The sequence below is a fragment of the Mus caroli genome, unplaced genomic scaffold (genome assembly GCF_978045245.1).
Source record: "Mus caroli unplaced genomic scaffold, Mus_caroli_1 scaffold_5, whole genome shotgun sequence".
Lineage (NCBI taxonomy): Eukaryota > Metazoa > Chordata > Mammalia > Rodentia > Muridae > Mus > Mus caroli.
In genome coordinates this window covers 107,831,372-107,855,607 of record NW_028227260.1, presented here as the reverse complement: position 1 = coordinate 107,855,607, position 24,236 = coordinate 107,831,372, and the positions used below count along the sequence as shown (strand labels likewise).

The following is a 24,236-nucleotide window of genomic DNA, read 5'->3' as shown; positions in this document are numbered from 1 at the left end:
TCCTAATTGGAGGCTGGAGAATTGGCTCAGGGGTTAAGAGCACTTGTTGCTTTTACAAAGGACCTGGATTCAGTACCTACACCAGCACCCACAGGGTGACTTATAACCATTGATAGCTCCAGTTTCAGGGTATCTGATGCCCTTATTTGACCTCTGAGGTCAAATCAGGCATAAACATGGTGCACATACATCCATTCAAGGAAAACATTTATGCACATAAAAATAAATAAATCCAAAAAAAAAAAAGAAAGAAAGAAAAGAAAAAGAAACCCTACAGCTAACATGATAATGGTGTAGGACTAAATGTTTCTCCTTAAGTCAGATAGGGATGGAGTTTCCAACCAAAATTATCTGGCAGGAAGACATGGCACAAAGAAAGGCTGACTTTTCTCTCTCTCTCACCAGAAACAGTGCCTAACAAGGGAGCAGATCCTATACCTCTGCCCTGTGTCAATCCAGGGATGGATTGTTAGATACCTCAATTAATCCCTCTCCAACTCTCCAGCAAGAATGTGAATTTCCATTCCAACCCCCTCAGTAGCAGTGAGTTGCAGTGCAGAGCTAGTTAGCTCTCAGCTTGCAGTCTCTTCCCCCTGCAGGGAGCTGGGTTCCAGTGCAGGAGTGAGGTGGAGTGGGCAGTGCTAGGCTTTCTCCAGGAATGTGTTAATAAATGGGGTCAAGAAGGAAAATGAACTTGCATTTACAAAAGTTTACTCTCTGCCTCATTCAAATCAAGATGTTCTCCCTTGTGTTGCTGTGTCTCCATGTCCTTCTGTGCTTATAAAGTCACTAGATTCAATTATGAGAGATGAAACATGTTAAACCACTTTACTATCTATGCTAACCATTTTGCTAATTCTGTGTATAGCCTAGCATCATACTATCACATTTCATATATATACAGCACAATGTATTTTTGATGAAAAAAGACACAAACCATGAGCTGAGGCTCTAGCTCTATCAGTAAAGTGCTTGCACAAAGTCCTGAGGTCCGCTTCAGTCACTGCATAAACCAGGTCTAGCACTTGGGAGGTGGAAGAAGCAAGTTCAGACTACATAGGAAGCTCCAGCTCCACGTCAAGCCAGCCAACCAGCCAGCAAACCACAGTAAAGAAGCCACAAACCACATTGAATTAGGTAAGGGCTCACCCAACTCTAATGTGATGCCATCTTCACTTATAATCTGCAAAATTCTATTTTCAAATAAGGTCATGTTCACCAGAGTTAAGACTTCAACATACTTTTTTGTGAATCAAAGTTCTTTCCTTTAGATATATGTTTAATGATTGAAACAAAAATTATAATACCATCATCTGGGGGAGTGTTCAAAATAGAGAAAATAATTATGACATATTTTCAAAGCTGAGCTGTTAGAGTCTTAAGTGGAAGCAGAGTTCCAAGAATTACCTGAAATAGCCGGGCATGGTGGCACACACCTTTAATCCCAGCACTCAGGAGGCAGAGGCAGGAGGATTTCTGAGTTTGAGGCCAGCCTGGTCTACAAAGTGAGTTCCAGGACAGCCAGGGCTAAACAGAGAAACCCTGTCTCAAAAAAACAAACAAACAAAATACCTGAAATAGGAAAATATCAAAACATGTAGCTTCTGATATATATTTAGGTGATAATGCCAATGTGAACTATGGGAAAACTATATAGATATGTAAGAAAACAAAACAAATGAAGAGATATGTTAGCAAACAAAACAGAAAACCAAGGTGGAATCCTTGAAAAGTTTCAAGCAATCCACAAGAAAGCCAACAGAGAATAGAGAAAAAGCAATCAACCCCAGACAGCAAATAACACCATGAAGCACCAAAGCGGAAGCACTGAGAAATGCAAATCAAAACGACCTTGAGATTCCACCTTACACAAATCAGAATGACTAAAAGCAAAAACTCAGGTGACAGCAGATGCTGGTGAGGATGTGGAGAAAGAGGAACACTCCTCCATTGCTGGTGGGATTGCAAACTGGTACAACCACTCTGGAAATCAGTCTGGCGGTTCCTCAGAAAATTGGAAACAGATCTATCCAAATACCCAGCTATACCACTCTTGGACATATACCCAAAAGATGCCCCACAAGGCCACAGGAACACGTGCTCCAGTATGTTCATAGTGGCCTTATTTATAATAGCCAGAAACTGGAAACAACCCAGATGTCCCTCAACAGAATGGATACAGAACATGTGGTTCATTTACACAATGGAATACTACTCAGCTATTAAGAAGGAGGACATCCTGAGTTTTGCAGGCAAAAAATAAATTACCTCGAGTGAGGTAACTCAGACTGAAAAGGACATACATGTTATATACTCACTAATAAGTAGATATTGGCCAAAAAAGTACAGGATACTCAGGATACAATCCACAGAACTCAAGAAGGTTAACAAGCCAATCCTTTCGCTTTAGACCTCATATAATTCCTCTAAATTTGAATCAAGTCTAAGTTGAAATTCCAGGTCTTAGTCCAATGTGCTTAAGGACTCCAATATAATGGTGGTAAGTTCAGTTCAATGTGAGAAGAGTGTTCAGTATAGATGGGAGAAGAATAATGACCCAACGCCAAGCCGGAATCAGGTGTGTATATATCTGGAAGGAATTTATGTAAATGTACAGGATGGGACAGTGAATCTGACTGCAAGTCAGTGTCTCCTTAACTCCCATTGCCCTTGTGAATTATATACAATATAGAAGTATGTATTTAGGGGCTTTCGAGATGGCTCAGCGGGTAAGAGCACTGACTGCTCTTCCAAAGGTCCTCAGTTCAAATTCCAGTGGCCACATCGTGGTTCACAACCATCTGTAATGAGATCTGATACCCTGGTGCATCTGAAATCAGCTACAGTGTACTTATGTATAATAATAAATAGATCATTTTGTAAAAGGGGGGCGCTGGAGAGATGGCTCAGCGGTTAAGGGCATTGACTGCTCTTCTGAAGGTCCTGAGTTCAAATCTCAGCAACCACATGGTGGCTCTCAACCATCTGTAATGAGATCTGATGTCCTCTTCTGGAATGTCTGAAGACAGCTACAGTGTACTTACATATATTAAATAAATAAATCTTAAAAAAAAAGAAGTATGTATTTACTTAGTGACTTGTATTTCAATTTTAAAGTTCTAAGTGAAATTATACATTTCATAATTAGGCTAAGTAACCCATGAATACAATAGTTATTTATAATCTGTGTTACCTAAACACACACACACACACTTACACACAAAATTGGTCTAAGTTACTTCCATAGAATAGCAGTGGGGTAAGGACATATTGAATGGCAGAAAGAAGCCCTGTCAATGAAGCTGTACTGCAGAGCTCAATTAAACAACATGAGATTTAATGTGAGCCAACAGCATAATGTGTCTGCACATGAACTTCTATGGTGGTGAAACTTGCTCCCCAGTGTGGAGAAGCGAGTACTGCCCTGTTTGGTGTTAGTCAAGTCCTTCACCAGGTGACTGATTACTGTGTCCTTTCTTACTGGTACATGGGGATGAGGGGTAGAGACAAATGTTCTTAGGGGAGACATAGAAGGCAAACCAGCACTTGGAACTATCCAAATGAGAGACATGACCAGACTGTGGTGGCACAAGCCTCTAATCCCAGTACCCCAGTGGCAGAGTCAGGCGGATCTCTGAGTTTGAGGCCAGCCTGTTTTAAAAAGTGAGCAAGTACCAGGACAGCTAGAGCTACAAAGATAAACCCTGTCTTACAAAACAAAACAACACAGAAAAGGAAGGAAGAATGGACGGAAGGAGTGAACAAGTGGGGAAAGGAAGGAAGAAAGAGGAAAAAAGCAAAAGTGAAGGAAATGTTGGAGGTGGTAAGAATGATTGTCCTGGAAATGAGCTACCTTGGAGCATAGAGTTCTTCCATGCAAAACAGGTAATAATGTAAATTCCAACCCGGGAGAATTGGTAGAAGGTACCATGAAGAATGTGAACCGAGTAAATCCTAGTGATCTCTATCCCTGCAGGCACTGGTGCTGACCAGCTACTTGTCTAGAACACTTGTCTAGGGACATTCAGACTTTGTATGGCTGAGACTCATAACCCCATGATCTGACTTCTCAACATGTGGAATTACTGAAACATAGACGTCTCTTGATTAAATAGAAAGATGAGAACTTTGTAATATATGCATCTTTGACCAGAAAGGACACAGAAGTATATGATGACTTTCCCAGAACCAAACAAAGCAAGAAGGAAGCTGTGTGATCCTTCGTAAGATTAGACACAACCTTCCTTCCTTCCTTCCTTCCTTCCTTCCTTCCTTCCTTCCTTCCTTCCTTCCTTCCTTCCTTCCTTCCTTCCTCCCTCCCTCCCTCCCTCCCTCCCTCCCTCCCTCCCTCCCTCCCTCCCTCTCCCTCCCTCCCTCCCTCCCTCCCTCCCTCCCTTTCTCTCTCTCTTCCTCTCTCCCTCCCTCCCCCACCTTCCTTTGTGAAGCAGGCACATGGTTCCTTGTGACACCCTCTTGGGAGCAACTTACCTCCCAGCCTGCCATTCTCTTTCATACTCTCAGTCCTTTCTACCCTTCCCAAATTAACTGAAATTGAAGTGCTGACAAGCTTGAAGAAAGTGATCAAAAGTATATGGAAATGTGTTGTCAACAAGAATGTTCATATGCATGGCTGAGTTGGGAGACATCTGAGAGTTTAGACATCAGGAATTGCTCTGCACATACAAGTTACAATCCCTTGGGACATTGTCTTTCAACCTTAATTGTCACCGAGAAATGTCCATCAAAGACTTGTGTACTCCTGAGTCTTGCCCTAAAAGCCAATATCCTTCAGACATAGTAACAAACACTATCTGGCCCACCAGTGGAAGCATTCCTTAGATGTGAAGTGGTGTTCTCTGTAGGTAACATATGAACTCCTAATTTCTTGGAGCTTCTTTTGTAAGATTTTATTTTAAATTATATGATATGTGATGATGATGATGGTGTGTGCGTGTGTGTGTGTGTGTGTGTGTGCGTGCTAATGTGCATTTGTGTGCAAGTACACAAGCTAGAGGTATTAAAACCCCTGGTTCTGGAGTTACAGGCAGTTGTGTGCTATCTCATGTCAGTGCTGAGAACTCAATTCATGTCCTCTGCAATAGCAGTGCACACTCTTAACTGCTGAGCCACCTCTCTAGCCCAGCTGGTGGGAGACTCTTTAAACATTATTTTCCTGACTGTATGATATTTCTTTCCCTTCTCCTACACTTTATTCTCAAAGAATATTTTGAAGTGGACATGTCTATATGATAAAAGGGGAGGGGTAGAAATACTTTACAAGAATGGAAAAAATGAGGGTCTTCCAAACTGAAGGATTCATGTCTGACTGCGGGCAAGTTATAGAACAGCTGACCTCTTGGAACTTGGCCTAGAGCTCATCTTTCCCATTCCTATTTCTGTTCACTGTGCTCTGCTGCTTTAAATCTCTCTTTAAGAGACAGGTGTCATGGGATGTAACCACATCTGGCACCTGGCAGAAAATAGACTGAAAGAGAAAGCCTCCATTCTGCAGCAATATCACTTAATTAGCCAATCACTGTGGCTTTCTAACAGTGCTGGAACCGCAGGGAGTTTCACAAAACATTCCTCCATCATCACCATCTTACACTGGAGGCCCACCTGAGAGCTAAGTTCAGCAGGGCTAATGAAGGGCAAACCTCAGGTTGCCCAATGGCCCATTCACTCTACTCTTTCACTCTACGTCATAAATCCCAGGAATACAAGAAAACCACTGGTTTGCAAAGGAGCAGACCAAAGTCTCTATTAAGACATGATTTAAAGCAGTAAGTTACTGTTTATTATTAAGTACTTTATGAACATTATCTCACATATTAGGTCCATGTATGTAAAACGTGGTTTGATTCCAGTTCTAAATTATTGAATGATCTTTTAGGCCTTCATTCTCTCCTTTCTTGTTCTCCACATCTGGCCAAGTTGATAAGAATAATGCAAGATTCCCTTCCTTTGTGCTATTAGGGTTTGAAACACACAACCTCTTGAACACCGGTGGAAGCTAATATCCTAGTCCCTCCAAATCAAAATGAAACCCATGTCCACTCTCCTTTAGTTATCTCACAGCTGGATTTTGATCAATTTTGGAAGGCAGATTTTCTTCTTGCCAGAAAAGACCTACTATTTAATAATAATTTTAAAATTTTGGTGTGTGTGTGTGTGTGTTTGTAAGTCATGACACTAAAGCCAATGTTTCAAGTAGATTTCACTTTATTTGTGTGAGTATTTTGTTTGCATGTATATATGTACATTATGGGTGTGCCTAGAGCCTGAAGCTGTCAGAAGACACCATTGGATCTCCTGGAATTGGAGTTTAGGATTTTGGGAATCACTGTGTGTGTGCTTTGAATCAAACATAAGTCCTCTGGAAGAGCAATAAGTGGTTTTAATCACTGAGCCAATTCTCTAGCCTCCTAAAAGCAAATTTTGATTCAACCTGTGTTAGTCTGGTATGCACTGTTATAATTCAGTATGTTACAGGTAACGAAACAGAAACAGAGAGGTCAGAGTAATTCCCAGGACCTTACAGAGCACATAAAATTATTAAAGTCACTTATAAGGTTCCACCCTCCCTACAGCCACTGAGTATGCAGAATGAAGCATCTTCCAACACTCCTCTCTGGGCCAAGGCTACACTGCCACACAAATCTTGCTCCAGAGACCCTGGTCATCTCTCCAGGGGCATAAATACTCCCCCAAATAAATGAACCAGTTCTCCTGGAAAAAAAGTCACTTAAAAGAAATATAGTGCCCTTCTTAGAATTGGGAACAAAACACCCATGGAAGGAGTTACAGAGACAAAGTTTAGAGCTGAGACAAAAGGATGGACCATCTAGAGACTGCCATACCCCGGGATCCATCCCATAATCAGCCTCCAAACGCTGACACCATTGCATACACTAGCAAGATTTTGCTGAAAGGACCCTGATATAGCTATCTCTTGTGGGACTATGCCGGGGCCTAGCAAACACATAAGTGGATGCTCACAGTCAGCTATTGGATGGACCACAGGGCCCCCAATGGAGAAGCTAGAGAAAGTATCCAAGGAGCTAAAGGGATCTGCAACCCTATAGGTGGAACAACATTATGAACTAACCAGTACCCCAGAGCTCTTGACTCTATTTGCATATGTATCAAAAGATGGCCTAGTCGGCCATCACTGGAAAGAGAGGCCCATTGGTCTTGCAAACTTTATATGCCCCAGTACAGGGGAACGCCAGGGCCAAGAAATGGGAGTGGGTGGGTAGGGAAGTGGGGGGCGGAGGGTATGGGGGACTTTTGGGATAGCATTGGAAATGTAATTGAGGAAAATACCTAATAAAAATACTAACAAAAGAAAAAAGAAAAAAATAACATCATGACATTTATAAAAAAGAAAGAAAGAAAGAAAGAAAGAAAGAAAGAAAGAAAGAAAGAAAAGAAATATAGTGCCAAGATTTCAGTGTAGACCTAAAATATTATGTAGCTGGTGCTACTGAAATCTAAACAAAGGACCTAAGGTGAATCTCTACTCAAAGTTGAAATCCTTGTCCAAGATTACATAACTAATTATAGGACAATGAAGCTGAGATTGACACACTGGAATGAGGACTCTGTAGCTACAATCTGAACATCCCACAGTGAGATCTGTTTGCAAGGCCTGTGCCCTTTTTTCTACAGAAGAAAGTAAACTTAGGGCTCTGCACTAAGGCTATCAATAGAATAATGATACTGTATGCCAGCTTTTATTTAATACTTATTACAGCTCTGTAAAGTCAATAGCATTATTATACCCATTTTTTAGGTAAGGAAACTGAACATGCACAAGGTTGGGAAATTTGTCCAAGGTCATACAGCTAGTAAGCAAAGGAGCTAACATGAGAAGCTCCATGGGTTGATGTGTTGGAGATAAAAGTCTACTGTCACTTGGAGTATGTTTAGTTTGGATTTTTCTAAGCATATATGATAAAGGTGATATTTACAGTTTTTGTTTTGTTTTCCCAGGCTGACTTTACAGTCACGACATAGCTGAATGTGGCCTTAAACACATGGTTCCTTGCCTCCATCTCCTGGGTACTAGGATAACAGGCCTGCTCTACCTCACCAGACTCCATAAAGATAGTAGTTGTTATCCGTTGAATGTTAATTATCTACATGCATCATCCTATTTAAACTCAGAGCAGTGCTCTAAAGGCAGCTCCACGATTATTTCACTTTATAGAAGAGGAACTTGAGTCTCAAAGACATTAACAAAACAGGATCAAAGAAAGCCAACTTGTGTGTAGACTTTGGGAAGAGCTGGAATTTGAAGTCTGTTTGATTCCGAGCACCCTTTGAATGCCCAGCTATGGGAAAGATTTAGTTTGAGCCCTAATCCCTCCCCTCTTCCCACTGAAAGTACACAGCATGTGGCAAAGGTCTGGCCATATCTTTAGGGTTTAAAGCACAGACAGCTGCCCTGTCCCAGCCCTCCCCCATCAGCACCTCTTGAGCTGTTACAGCAGAGTCCTCCACAGCACCTCCTGTCAGATTCCTCTTTCTTGCTGATCTCAGAGACTGGACTGTCACTACAGTTGCCATTGCTGCTGTAGCTCCTCTGGCAGCACATGCTGCAAACCCTTGTTATCTCCAGGACAGCTCTTTTTGGTATGTTAAGGATTTATTCTCTAGAAACGGAAGACCTGGGAATGGAGAACCTCCTGCTGCTCTTGGATTTCTCCATGAGAATCTTCTGGGGATCAAAGCCCAGAAATCCATATGCATGCTCAAGAAAGAAAAGTCTTCAGTGAGCACACAGAAAACAGCATAAACTTGTATAAGCTGAATACTATCTGCGATCTTCATACAAACCCAGCCCTCCACAAGTATTGGAACTTGGGTGCACTGCCTTCAGATTCCTTTCTTTACTCAAGAGTAGAAAGGAGAGATTGAGAGATAGTTCCGGCACAAATTGGTTTGCAGCACAATGTGATTGCCTGAGTTCCGTCCACAGAGCCTCTGTAAAAAGAAAGAAGGAAAGAAAGAAAGAAAAGAAAAGAAAAGAAAAGAAAAGAAAAGAAGGAAGGAAGAAAGGAAGCAAGCAAGAAAGAAAGAAAGAAAGAGAAGGAAGGAAAGAAGGAAAGAAAGAAAGAAAAGAAAAGAAAGGAAGAGAGAAAGAAAAGAGAGAGAGAGAGAGAGAGAGAGAGAGAGAGAGAGAGAGAGAGAGAGAAATCTGGGAGATGTGGTACATACTTTTATTTCCAGCACTGGGGAGTAGGAAAAAAAAAAAAAAAAAACAATTCCTGGGGAATCACTGGCCAGCCAGCCTGTAGGCAAGTTCCAGGCCAGAGGGAAAACTTGTCTCAAAAATACAAAGTAGATGGATCCTCGGACTAAAATCCAACGTTATTCTGTGTTCTCCACATGCAGGTTCTCACACATCCATACATACTTGCACCCATACACATAAACATGCACACACACACACACACACACACACACACACACACACACACACACCCCACAAAGAAAAAAGACAGTGAGACAGAGAGACGACAGAGACATACACAAACAAAACCAGAGAATGCAATTCTCTTATCTTATATAGGAAGCTCATAATCACACCAGCTGCAGACAGTACATGGACTCAGATGGAGATAAACACGAAGAGTTAAAGATGATCTGCAGGCTTCTCTTTGAACTTCTGTATTTCCTACTTTCTGGGAATCCTAGAATTAAGAGGGTAGCAGATGTCAATGGCAATGTAGTAAGCAAAAGAGCCTTGAGTCTGTGCAAGAAGGCCTGCTAAGCTAGCTAGTTACCTTCTGTCCTGCCACTGAATAGCAAGCTTGGAGACATGTTCTCATTTCTACTTTAAGACCTTTCCAGGTTCTCTATCACTTTTGATTTTAATTAATAAAACGACGGACTTAGCCAGGCATGATGACATATGCCAATAATCCCAGCACTCAAAAGACTGAGGTAGGAGGACTCCTATGATTTGAGGCCAACCTGGAACTCCAGGACATCTTTAGCTTCAAAGTGAGACCCTGTAAACCCTACACCCCAAAGGAAAAAACAGCAAGAAAGAAAAATACGAAGAAGGAAAGAAAACGGTAAGCTTGCACCACCAAGTACCTTATAGATGGTGTATACCAGGCACAAGTTTCTCTAAGTTGTACTTGGGATTAACTAGGACCGTCTTTTGCTATATATCATTTTCAATTTGATAATTATTTTCTTTTCAGCAAACACTGATTTTGCATCAAAACATGCTACTTTATTTCCTAAATGTCCCAGACTTCAGCTGAAACTCTCAGCACAAGTAGTATTTGTAGATGCCACAAAATAGGGTAAGGATGCCTTAGTTTTTAGAGATGCTACATAGACTTTTGCTCACTCCGGTGCTTCTGTATAACAGATGGAATTACACAGGGTTTACATCACCTAACAAAGTTACCCTCGACCTCTAAACTTCTATTCTGATTCACAATACGCAGTGCTAACTGAGCAGTTTCTAGAAAGAACATAGATTCCTTCATCAGGCACCTCTACCTATGACTTGCCACAATTAATTCAACAGGAATTGGGGACATGTGGGAATCCAATTTATTATGACCATATTAGGTCACATTCTAATCTTACAGGACCTTTATCTGAAGGCAACACAAAGGCAGATTCTCTTTTAACACTGTCTTTTTCCTAGGAACTAACAACCTAAAAGAAGCACAAGAACCTTGTGTGTAGCAGTGGTGGCGCACACCTTTAATCCCAGCACTTGGGAGGCAGAGGCAGGCGGATTTCTGAGTTCGAGGCCAGCCTGGTCTACAGTGTGGGTTCCAGGACGGCCAGGGCTACACAGAGAGAAACCCTGTCTCGAAAATCAAAAAACAAAACCAGAAACAAACAAAAAGAACCTCATGTGTTCAAATAGAATCAAGTCTCAAATGCTTAGAGAGTATGGAGACAGAATGAGAGCACTTTCATGAAGCGGTAACTGAAAGAAGAGCCCAAAACTTAGGGAAGGACCTAGAACTTGTCTTATTTCAAGATGTCTGAAGGTCATGGAGGAATCTGTTATGCTCTAGGGCTTTAAGAGATGAGTATATGGTGGGAGCAAATGAGGCTAAAGAGGTAAAAAAAAAAACCCAACCAAACAAAAAAAACAACAACAGGAAACAGGACTAGATCATGGAACACTTTGAATGAAACTTAAAGGAATTTGGACTCTATTTATGGGCAATACTGACTGTCAACAAAAGTCTTTTTGCAATGGGGCTTCTTAATCGTGTTGTTTTTATAGGACCATTGTTTAGATCTCAATACAGACAATGAGCTGGAACCAGAAGCCTCTGGAGACCTAATGACCAACAAGGATGGGTGCAAGTACATGCAACCATGTTTCATTAAAAGTCAAGTTTCCTCCTCTAGGGTGGTCTTCAGTCATCTCTCAGTTTTGATATCCATGCTCTAGTTTGTTTCTCTCCCTTTAGGAGTGGACTATACCAATTTCCTCACTTTGAAGAACAGAGCACACTAAAGGTGCTAGATTATCTCATCTGAAGTTACAGAAAAACAATGACATTTGTAGCCAGCTGCCATGTTGTGAGCAGCTGTATGAAGAGTTTCAGATAACAAGCAGTTTATGCCTGTGGACAAAAGCCAGCTCAGAAGCAGACACCTAAGCACCAGCCACTTGAATCTGCTGGGAACTGAATCTTCTGAGGCAGGCCAATAGCCACATCAGTGTGGAAGTAGATACTATCCAATTGAAGCCTTGAGATAACTATATACCTGGACTCACACCTTAACTGCAGCCTTATGTGACACTCTGAGCCCGCTAAGCCTAGATTCTTGGCCTACAGAAAGTAGGGGTACTTAATTATACTGCTAAAATTTCTGATAATTTTTGCACAGTAGTTAATACAAATAATGGAGTAGGAATGAAGAACTAAAGGATTTGGGAAATGTCAAGAAGGTGAGTTGAGATAGAAAAGGCTAAGTAGGATGTTGGCGCTATTGAATTGGGGTGGAAAATAGAATCGGGGTTGGTATTTGAGAAAGTAATATGCTAGGCAATTGTTAAAGGCTGGTGAGAAATCACTTAAATATACTCAGAAGGCAGTTGCATCCAAAATTCTGAGGCTCAGGAGAAGTATATTAAGAAGACATTTGGTAATACCAAACTAGAGGTTGTTCAGAAAATGTGGGAACCAAGGCTGAAACTCCAAAGATCCTCAACAGTTAAGATGATCCTTTCATCACGTCTCTCTGTGTGTTACTAATATATATCATATATACATATACATTCCTAAGCAGTTATCTCTCATTATAAATGCTTTTCATTGGCTTTGAGTCTATTAACTAGGTCCCAGTTTCACCTCACTGAAGACTCCAACCCTTCCTGAATCCTTAATGCCTGCAGTAGATTTAGCTGAACCCTCTCCAAGTGGGATCATCTTTCATTAAGAGAATCCTGAGTAAATCTGCCACACTGCTTGTAATTAGTAGCAACATCACTCGAGCTCATCTTGTTTACACACACAACCTAATTTAGCTCTTGGGATGAAATCGTATAACATGACATAGCAAAAGAGCTTGTTAGCAAAAGAAATGCAAAACACAAAGAGTCCAGAAGATCTTAAGTTGACCCAGAGCTATTTTTCAGGGTTTGTTGGTGGTGAGTGTGTTTCTAGCTAACCTGCAGAATGTAAAACAGAGCCTGTAGACAGACTGAAAGACAGCTCTATCAGTTCTGTTGGAGGTGTTGACACTATTATCCTAGCCAGGGTGTGAGCACAGATGCTATTCCAATTTAGCTGAGCTGCTTGGAGCTTTTGACATAACAGATATTCTAGTTCTACACATAGAGACTCATAGAAGAATCTTAAAAATCAGGATTTTTTTTTTCAGAATAGAGTGAATAGTCAATGTTCCAAACTAAATGGGATTCCAATTGAGAAATCAGAAAAAAAAGAAAGCAAGCAGAATTAGTTTTGATTGAGTACTATAGTAGATGGATTTAGTTTGTAGGAACTTATCAAGTAACATTAAGTTTGAAGGATCAACAATTGATTTGAATAAAAAAACAACCTGTGTATGAACATGATTGTCTGTAGAAATATATCAAGCTAAAATCATATATCCAAATTCATTCCTTTAAAATCTTAAACAGACTCCTGTTTTGTTGTCTTATCTCCTTGAATGCCACCTCCATCTCTCCCTCTCTCTACCTCCTCCCCTTTTCCCTTCTGCTGTGTCTGGACTCCCTACCCCTGACCAGGGAAAAGCAAAGATTCACACCTCTTGATGTTACCACCTACTATTCTTCCTGCTACTGTCCTTCGTCTAGTCTTTCTGTCATGCCTGGTCCCAAATCAAACAGCCTCTTGGCTAATCTCCCGGCCTCCAGTCTCTTCCTGCTCCAATTTGTCCTTCACACTACAGTTAGCTTGATCTTTACAAAGCACTAACCAAAATCTTTTCATGCTTCCCACCAAGGACAAGATCAAACCACAACTCCTTAGCATGGTATTCGTCCGAAGCAAATGAACAGGATCTTTGCCTCCGTCTCCAGCTCATTTTCCATGTTCTCTCTGTCTATTCATCTTCTACAGCTATGTTCTTTGACCATAAGATGTTCCTTGACTTGAAGGTCTATAGCAATCTTTCAAGTAATTATCTGTCTACTTTGAGTGCCTTCTAGCTACTCTTCCATTTAAGAGGTCTACATGGAGTACAAAGGCTCAGGTTAAATGGACTCTTCTTCAGGCTGGCCTTGATTGACTCACCAAGAATGGAAGTATTGTGAAATGATTTGTGATTAATTCTGTCTCAAGACCAAGTCATCTGTTGACCTTGCTTCTCGAAACCTGCATTATGAGTTCCAAAGCTTCCTATTGTCCTTAGAGCTTTGTACATTTCTTGCTGCAGATGATGCTTTAGCCAGCCTTTTTTCTCTTTTTTAGTAAGCTTTTTTCTCTTAGCTCACTAGCCAATATCTCTTCTCAGGAGTGATTTCCTTTCCTTAAAAAAAAAAATCTCAATTTCTAGTTCTAAAGCAAATAAAAATTAAAAACTTTTATGTAATAAATTAGTCATGGGTTCAGATTATCTTTTAAACATACTTCCAAAGTCCTGAGCATATGACTCAGTGGTAGAGCACTTTGCTTGCATATACGAAGTCCAAGTTTAAACTTGTAGGACCACAGAAATGTTTATAATTTTATACTTAAATTAATATTAAAGTTCATCAAATGTTTTGAATACTTTTTAGTAAGCATTATCCATATTCATTTTTGCTCATTAAGACTTATAAAGTCCACATATAAAAGAGTGTATAGCAAGCATGCTACCTACCACTGAACTATATCCTCGTTACTTTCCCTCCAACAGCAGCTTGTTTTTGCAAAGGAGAATTTTCTTTAACATAAGTGCACTCACTTTTAAAACGTATTTCAAGTATTTCAAAACGATTTCTTCTGCCACCACAAGAATCAAACTGGAAATGGATAGAACTCTAGGCTTTTAGCAACATTCTGGAAATGGCCTTCCCTTTTCCATCTATTCTCCAACTGGGATGCTGCTTATGGTGAAAGTGATAAAATGTGCAAGTTCTAGTTCACTTTCTCTGGCATTAGCAAGCTATGTTATTTTGGTTTCCTTGTTTCATTCTGGTCTCTGACGCCTTATGTGCCAAATAAAGATGCTAAACTGGACTTCTGACTCTAACAGCCCCTCTAGCTCTGGGCAACAGTAATCCATTCTCTGACTCTAAAGATTATGCTAATTCTGCAGTCTTCTAAATGAAGTAATACAGAGGTGAGTATGATGCCTCAAGCCTGTGATCCTAGCATTTGGGAAACTGAGGCAAGAGGGTTTTCATGGTCTGATGCCTGCTGGGGCAACATTAGTGACTTCCAGGCTAGCCTAGACTTCAGAGTGAGATCTTGTCAGCAGATATTCATACAGCATATAGCATTTTGTGGTTGTACCCTTTCACTTAGCATGCTTTCAAGGTTCACCTGTCATTCATTTTGTGTGTGTGTGTGTGTACCAGAAATGTATTCCTATTCTTTTTTTAAAATGAACTTTTACTTCCTGGAACAGTTTTGAATTTATATGAAAATTGGGGAGACTGGGTGAGAAGTTGCCATATTTGAACATTTCCTTATAATTAACAACTTTCATTAAAATATTTCATTTTTCTTTCCCTGACCCTAGCTTTACCTATCTTTTTCTGTCTTTGAGACAGGGAGGGTCTCATGTATCCCAAGATAGTCTTAAACTTCCTATGTGTAGTTGAAGATGACCCTGAACTTCTGATCCTCTTACTGCAACCTCTACAATGCTGGGTTTACAGATGAATTCCACCATGTCTTGTTTGTTCAGTACTGGGGACAGAACTCAGGACTTCGCTCAAGTTAGGAAAGTACCCTAGCAACTGAGCTATACTCCCAGCTCTCATTTGTAATAATTAACAAACCAATATTAACATTATTACTAATAAAATCGATACCTTATACATTTAGTAGTAGTCTTATTTCTTTAGGTGAGTCTTTTTTTTTTTTTTTAAGATTTAGTTAAGGGCAAGTCAGTGTGCCCTTAACTGCTGAGCCGTCTCTCTAGCCCCCAAGGTAAGTCTTAAATGTGACAGCTTATTTACCTATTTTTGATGACTTTAACAAATTGGAGGAGTATTGACCAGGCATTTTTTAGAATTAAGATCTGATATTTACCAGCACTTGAGAGGCAGAGGATCTTTGTGAGTTTGAGGCCAACCTGTCTTATATAATGAGTTTCTGGACAGCTAGGGCTACATAGTGAGACTCTGTTTCAAAAACCAAACCAAACAAAACAATAACAACAAAAGATTTGATGTTTTGGTTTGGAGAGATGGCCCAGTGGTTAAGAGCACTGACTGCTCTTCCAGAGGTCCTGAGTTCAATTTCCAGCATCCACATGGTGGCTCACAACCATGTGCAATGGGATCCGATGCCCTCTTCTGGTGTGTCTGAAGACAGCTACAGTGTACTCACATACAAATAAATAAACAAATAAATAAATCTTTAAAAAAGATTTAATGTTTTCCTAGGATTATCTTGGGATTATGAATTTTGGGGAGGTTAGACAACAGAAGTATGGTTCTTGGTTTCCAGTGCATTTCATGAAGAACAATATGTTATTTGTCAATAATTGATATTGACTCTGACAGTATGGTGGAGGTTATGTTTGTTATACTTTTTAGTACGATGGTATACGTTCTCCCTTCCCTTACTCTATTCTTTGAGAAGTAGTCAAAACATGAGCCTGAATTTAGGAGTTAGGGAGCTACGCTCCACCTCCGTGAAGTCAGACTAGTGGTGACCATTACTTAGAATTGTCCTTCACTGCCTGCTCTCATCTTGTCACCTGTTTAGTTGTTTTGATTTCTATCAGTATGGGCACCTAGAAATGTTTATACTTTAGATTATAGTTCAGTATTCTTTCAATCATTTTATTGTTCAAATGATTCCATATTTGATCATCAGGAGCTGCTTTAACTGATCTTTGGGTTCCTTTGACTCTGACATTCTGTTTGTTGTTTTCAATTCATTCTCTCTTTCTCTCTCGATCTCTCTCTCTCCTAAAAACCCACACTAGATTTATCTCCTAATCAGCAAATAAATACGTACATTGTTTACCCCATTGGGGAAATAAGAATAATAATGATAGAATATGGATATATATATTTTGTACAGACATATGTATTCCCCCTTTCTAACTTTTCCTCCCTGTGGAATTGCTGACTGGTATGTGAAGTTTGGTTTAACCCCTGGAACTGCCAGTCTGTTTACAAGATTTTCTTTTCCCACTTTCATCAGTACAATGTAAGGACTACAGTTTCTCCACATTGTCAGCAAGACTTGTGTTGTCTATTTGTAAACTATTTTTATAACCATGTGTGTTGAAGTGGTAGCTTGTCAGTTTACATTTCCCTATGCACTAGTCGTGCGCGCGCACACTCTCTCTCTCTCTCTCTCTCTCTCTCTCTCTCTCTCTCTCTCTCTCTTACATTCTGGGGGTTGTTTTTCTTTGCACTTTCTTGATATTTTCCTCTGAAATGATGCCAATCAGTCAAAACAAACAAACAAACAAACAAACAAACAAACACCTTCCATTTCTTATTCTGATAAACTCTAATTTATCTGCTTTAAAAGTATTTATTTTGTGTCGATGTGCGTGGTGGGATGCGTGCATGCCAACATGCATGTGTGGAGGTCAGCGGACAACTTTTTAGAGCCAGTTCTCTTATGGAGCCAAGACTGGCCTTGAACTCCTGATCCTCCTGCCTCATCTTCTATACAGGGATTACATGTATACACCAGTATGGCTATCACATTGAGACCTAGCACACATCAGCTTCAAGCCCACAGAACCACCATTTCTTAAATATGCAGTAAGACTTCATATATATTCTTGAGAGACTACAATGGGAGAAACATCATGCTGTGTATTGGTGTGCAAACTAGACACAGTCTTTGCCCTCATGGAACTTACACACTTGGATGGAAACAGCAGACAGCATCACACAAACAAATATACAATGACTACTGTGGTGGTTTGTATACGCTTGTTCCAGGGAGTGGCACTATTAGGAAGTGTGGCACTGTTGGAGTAGGTGTGGCCTTGTTGGAGTGGGTGTGGGCTTTAAGACCCTCATCTTAGATGCCTGGTAGTCAGTCTTTGGTTTGCCATAGCTCTGCCTGCACCATGCCTGCCTGGGACTGCCATGATCTCACCTTAATGTTAATGTACTCAACCTCTAAACTTGTAAGCCAGCCCCAATTACATATTGTCTTTGTAAGAATTACTTTGGTCTTGGTGTCTGTTCACAGCAGTAAAACCCTAAACACACACACACACACACACACACACACACACACACACACACACACACCAATGATTAGGAGAGACACTAAGTGCTTAGAGAACTCATAACAAGGAACTGGGGCATATTTAAAATGCAGGTATCATGGAAAGCTTCCTAGAAGAGGTGATACTTGAACTGAGGGTTTTTTTTCTGAAGAATGCTGGACAGTCTGAGGGAAGAGTGTAAGAATTTTCCAAGCACAGGGAAACAGCAAACTCAAAAGCCACCCTGCCACCCTGTCCCCAGTGGGGAGGAACGTACATTTTTGTTAGTAGGTTTTATTAGTTGTAAGAAAATCTGTGCTTCATGTGATGGACTGAAGGAAATGGGATCAAGGTGAAAATATGTAAAAATAGAAGTAGTTAAGCTCAGAAAGGTAGAGAGAAACCGATCACACAAAACTTTGCAATGGTTAGGATTTTCCCCCTAAAATCTCTGTCCTGGAAACTAGCAGAAACTTATTTGCAAAGGGAAATAGCATAATGGAATTTATGCGCATATGCTAGGGAGCTAGTTTGGGACAGAGGCCGCAGAATGAAAGCACAGAGAACAGGTGGGAGCCCCGGCAGAGATGGAGGGAGGGATGAAGATGGGAAGAAAATGCTGCTCACCTAGTCCCCTCATCCTCCAATCACTATCCCATCCCCAGACTTGCTCTTTGCTTCTCCCAAGAAAACAGCACAAGCTGCTGGACCACCTGTGACCATAGATCTTGGGGGACCCTGGTAGCCCCTGCTCCTTGCAATCCAAGACTGTTAGGCATGACTCCAAAGGAGGTCTTTTTCTCCAGTGAGTGAGTCTGAAGAATGATGAGCCAGTCACTAATCTGCCTCTGTTCCTGCTTTCTGAGGAGCGGACCTGGCAGGGGGTTGCTCTGGTGAGCTCCTCCTGCCTCTATTAACTGCAGCATCAGCCCTGGAGAAAAGCTAGGGGATTATTCCTCCTGGGGCTCCCTATCCCCCTCCTATGCCCCAAAACAGCTGAAGGAAAGGGTTGAACTTTCTTTTACAAGAGACGAATTCCAGTGTTTATAATGGGGAAGGCATATATTTTAAACCTGCCTTTTCTTCTGATAACACAAATATAATCATATTAGAGAAAATTAAAGAGTATAAAGAAGACTTGCCAATATTCAGACTACTGCCCTTTTTGCATGTTTCCTTTCATATATACTTATTTTTAAATAGTCAAGGAAGGTCATACTTGCTAAATAAGAGTTCTGACATATTGTTCTCTTGGTATTTAGATGGTTTAGTGTGTTATTTAAATTACTCCATAAATGTTTGTGATAATTACACAGTAGCTATTTTTAAAAAAAAATCATATTTACCCTTTCCTGTTTCCTGGACATGTGAGGTGGTTATAACATATAACTAGTATTAAGAACAGCTATGACAGACAAAGTTGCTTAGCATTCTTTGCCTGCACTTTGAATACCCAGCACCACCCATGTAGATTTCTAGGAGGGGAATTAATAAGGAAAATGATGTAGTCTCAGGACAGGAAAGCAAATGTCTAGCAGGATAATTCCCACTAAAAATAGCTGTGGTCCTGGCAGGGAAACTAAAAGACGTTGGACTCCTGTCTTTTGTGTCTGTAAGGATCTGTTTTCCTCGTACATGCCATGGCCCAAGCAGAGCCTACTATCTCCAGAATTACCTCTTTTCTCCATAGGTCTTGGTGGATTTTGGCTGCAGAGGCAACTGGGGCTGAGCATTCCTTGGCTTCTGTCTTCCTTTTGTGGCAGGCAGAGCAAAAAGAATCCTTCCCTGGGACCTGAGAATCTGGTTCCACTAGGCTGTATTTGGAACTAGCTAGGCAACCTTGAACACTGTCATTTCCCCTTTTGGTGACAAAACCTGCCAGAGAAGGCCGAAGGGATTGGAGTCTGGGCACATGTTGATTTTGTTGCTGTTTTGAATTAAGCCTTATCAGAAACGCAACTCTATAAAAACAGATTAAGGAGCAGTCCCTGGTAGACAGAGCAGTGTAGAGGAGAACAGATTCTGGTGTGAGCGCTCCGGGTTAGAGAATGGAAACTTCATTCCAGTTCAGTCTGGTTCTCTTCCCTATTGCTGAAGTTTAAAAACATTATCTTTCATCTGTATTTAAATCCTCCAAATGTGCTGATTGATGAAATCTTTTCTTAAAGGCAATTTGGAAATCAGACAAAGTGGAGCACAAAGCCATGGATATTTAGAGAGAGAGAGTGCAGTATGTGCGACATGCTGAAAGGGTGACCCTGGCACTTCTAAGAAGGCAGCAGCACAATGAGCTCTTCCAAAGAAGCAGTGTCAGAGTTTATTCCCCCTCTTCCACCGCCCCCTCAGTGGGGGGCATTGCTTGTTTGTACCCCACCCTTTCCTGGAGTCATTTCAGAGCAAAATCTATAATAACCTTAGGCAGATGTTTTATTTAAGGCCAAAGACCGAAAAATTGGAATATGGTGGTAGGTATGACAAGCTTCCTACTGGGACTTTGGCGGGGGGGGGGGATGGGGGGAGAGTCTCGCCTACCAGGCAGCCTGCCGCTTTGCTCCAATCACTGCAGTAAAGGATGGACGCTCCCATCGGTCAAGAGAGGCTTGAGGTCTATAGCTTTAGGATGAGGAGAGGAGGGAAGAGGCCCAGTCTGAACACAGCAGGCCCAGGAAGAGCCCTGCGAAGAGGGCGATGGGACTGCATCTGTAAATCAACCCTGGCCCCCTCCCACCTCATGCTGGACAGTGGGGGATGGGTGTGTGTCGGGGGTGGGGATGGCTGTGCAAACGTCTTCCCAGGGAGACCCGACCTTTCTTGGAGAGGCGGGGTGGCTTTAGTCTCCGGGATCTGCAGTGATGTGTAAAAAGCGGGCACGACCCCCGAAGCCTCAGAAACCCCCGCCCCTCCCCCTGGGGCCCGCCCAGACCCGCAGGTGAATGGCTGGTCCACACAAAGGAGGCCGGCTGGAAACGTGGAATTCGGACCAATTTACAGAGGACTGTCGCCTACGGTCCCAACAGACCTCAAGCAAAGAAACCTGTGGTCAGGAGTGGATGAGGATAAAAACAGTGCACCAGGCCAAGCTTATTGGAAAAGCTGAGTTTAGTTATTCTGGGATAGCGAGGTAACAGGATTAAAGGGATTAAGGAAATCACCTCAAACAGCTGAGGAGGGGGTTAAAAACACGGGTTCTATTTGTTTCCTTCCTAGGCTCCAAACAGCTACGCTGGGGCTCCATAGGACTCGAAGGACCCTTAGGGGTGGTACCATGGAATGGTCAGTGGTTATGGGATGGAGTAAAGTAGGAAAGGGGAAGTAAAAAACAAGCTCTAGGCTCGACATGAGAGGGAGCCTCTTTCTAGAAAACAAGTAAGTAAACTGCTTTGACAAGTTCAAAGCAAGCCTTGGGAGGAGTTGTACAACTTTGACCCATCTACGGTCTAACTTTTAAAATCCAATCTTTCGGTGTTGAGCGCTCACTCTCCCGTGTTAGCTACCGCGGTGGAAATACTCATTTCTTTAAGGGGACGACTGTAACCATTTATTTTAAAGACGATCATTGAGATTTCCGAAGGGCTTTCGTTTTGTAAATATTTCAATTCAGCGAGTATCTTCCCGCCCCAGTGCACAGAGGTAAAAGTGCTCAGCTTTTGGTAAGTCTTCCGCAGCCGCAGGTGTCTGCTTCCCGCCCTGCATGGCTGCGGAAGCAGACACTCAATCCCGGGCACTCACCACCGCAATCAACAAGTGCAAGACTGCGCGCGGGGTGTGCGGCTCAGGTAGCGTGGGCTGCCTCTGGGTAGGTGCTCCCAGAAGACAGAGGTTTTCTCCACTTGGGAGTATTGGGGGCGGTTGTAGCTTGGATCTCCTCTAACAGCTTAAAGGAAATCATTTTACATCATGCTCCCCCCGCCCCCGCCCAGGTCTGCAAACTCAGTTATAAAACTAAGAGTATCCCCATTCCCAACCCGCACTTCAAATTTCGGACCCACAAAATTATCAGGACTCCAGCATATTGGTTATAAAATTTATTGATCTCTCACTTAGCAATTAAGAACAAAACTTTGAAAAGACCTGGAACAAAATAACCCCTTCCCCACCACCCGAACGAAATGCGTACACGAAATAGCAAATAGATCACTGCAGAAATCACAAACTCAACAGCCTAAACGCGCACTGGACAGAGCTGTCCCGCGGCCAGGGGCGGCAAGGCGGGAAACACACGCACACCTGGCTATAAATTAACATTGGCTTTAGCTGTCGCGCCAATTGGCGCGGCCAGCACCCCCCCCCCCAAAAAAAAAAAGCCAGAGGAAAATAGAAGCAATACGACTGGGGGTGGAGGCATTGCAGTTCTTGGGGGCGGGCAACCTCACTCAGTCCTCGATTAATAGCAAACTAACAAGACAACATTTTCAACTGCAACAGAAGAACCTAGGAACCCGGGAAGAGGAAGGGGCCGCGGTTTCTCCGCAAACACCACAGCGATTCCCAGCCAGAGGGGGAGGGAGGGGCAGTGGTCAAAAGCCGGCGGCTCTAGCAAGTCCCATTTCCGCTGCTCGGGACTTCTTCTCGCTTTTGTACAAAACCCCGACAGTTACGGCCAAACTTTCGGTCCTCCTCATCTTCGGTACAAGGCAACGGTCCCAGGCGAGCAAAGCTAAACAGCAAGGCGTCCCAACGTGGGGGTGTGGGGCGGGGTGGGGGCGAAGAGCTGGGAGCGCGGGCCGGAGCTCAGATGTGGGTCAGCGGCACCGTTCCATTGACCGCAGTCCCGGCGCCCTGGTAGTGCTGGTGCACGCCGTGCAGCCGGCCGCCCGGGAGCGGAGAGGCGGCGTCAGCCGCGTCCCCGCCAGGTGGCAGGTACATGCTGATCATGTCGCGCAGGTCGCCGAGGCACGCGCGCTGCGAGTGCGAAGCGATGGCGGGCGGCGGAGAGCTGGGCTCCGACTTCACCACGGAGCCCATGGGGCCCAGGCTCATGGCGGCGGCGGCGGCGGCCGCGGCGGCAGCGGTGGCGGGCTGCTGCCCGTAGGCGGCGGCGGCGGCGGCCGCGGCGGAGGGCGCCATGCCCCCATAGCCCGAGGCGGCGGCAGCGGCGGCGGCGGCGTTCATGTAGCTCTGGGCGCCGGGTGGCATCATGGGGCTGTACTGCAGGCCGGCCATGTCGTAGCGGTGCATCTGAGGCAGCGCGGGTGGCGGTGGTGGGCTGCTCATGCTCGGGGGCTGCGCGTAGCCCAGCTGCTCCTGCACGAGCGAGTAGGCGCCGTTGGCCCAGCCGTTCACGTGCGTGTACGTGTCCAGGCGCTGGCCCACGCCCACTGGGCTGCTGGCGGCGGCGGCTGCGGCGGCAGCGGCGGCGGCAGCGGCGGCGCCCGGGGGCAGGAGGCCGCCGGGCAGCGAGTACTTGTCCTTCTTGAGCAGCGTCTTGGTCTTGCGGCGGGGCCGGTACTTGTAGTCCGGGTACTCCTTCATGTGCACCGCACGCAGTCGCTTGGCCTCGTCGATGAACGGCCGCTTCTCCGCATCGGTCAGCAGTTTCCAGTCGGCGCCCAAGCGCTTGCTGATCTCGGAGTTGTGCATCTTGGGGTTCTCCAGGGCCATCTTGCGCCGCTGCCCGCGGGACCACACCATGAACGCGTTCATGGGTCGCTTGACGCGGTCCTGGTCGCTGCCCCCGCCGCCACCACCACCACCGCCGCCGTTCGCGCCCCCGCTGCCCCCGTTGCCTGCGTTCGCGCCGCCGGCTGGGTTCGCGCCACTCTTGCCCGCAGCGCCGGGAGCTGCAGGGACGCCGGTGCCCGCGGCTGGGGTGGGCGGCCCCACGGGGTTCTTGAGTTCAGTCTCCAGCAGGCTGTACATCGCCGGGGCGGGAAGGAGGTGCGCCAGCGTGGCGGGAGGAGACGGCGCTCCGGGGGCTGGAGCGGCCACCGTGAAAAGGCCGGGGGACTCCGTCGGAGTGGCGCTCGGGGGCCGGCGGGCCGGCAGCTCAGGCGGGAAGGGCAGGCTAGCCGAAGGGCTCCGCGCAAAGTCGGCGGGAACTCGCGGGCTTCTCTCACCTGATGCGTTCTCTCGAGCTGGTCGCATTCGCAGCTTGCCCGGGAAGCCTGCCCGGCCCCTTATATACCTGCTCAGATCCGGGAGGGTTGGGGCTCGGTCCGCCCCCTCACCACCCGTGGGCCTCGTGATTGACAGGCTCGCCGTGATGAGTCCTGGCCAATCAACACCGAGCCCCCTGTGGCCCAGCTTGGAAAAAAAAAGTTCGGGGAGCCCTTTCGTTCACCCTCCAGACCCCTCTTGGGTCGAGTGACGTGATGAGAGCTTTTTCAGGAGGCGGGAGTCCACGAGACCCGCTCCGAGACCACCAATTAGGG

The 24,236-nt window shown here is 44.0% G+C and overlaps 1 protein-coding gene across 2 annotated transcripts; it reads right to left on the bottom strand.

The window, feature by feature from the left end:
• Positions 1-22,188: 22,188 nt before the first annotated feature.
• On the bottom strand, positions 22,189-23,949 carry Sox3 (SRY-box transcription factor 3). 2 transcript variants are annotated; one of them, XM_021153760.3, is made up of 3 exons: positions 23,681-23,780; positions 22,928-23,578; positions 22,189-22,840 (listed from the first exon to the last, which is right to left on the bottom strand). In XM_021153760.3, exons 1-3 carry the CDS (start codon positions 23,722-23,724, stop codon positions 22,597-22,599), a joined length of 939 nt encoding a protein of 312 aa, XP_021009419.1. In that variant the 5' UTR covers positions 23,725-23,780; the 3' UTR covers positions 22,189-22,596. The 2 variants fall into 2 exon arrangements, with proteins under 2 accessions (XP_021009419.1, XP_021009418.1); XM_021153759.2 differs by having other exon boundaries at positions 22,189-23,949.
• Between the last annotated feature and the right edge of the window lie 287 nt (positions 23,950-24,236).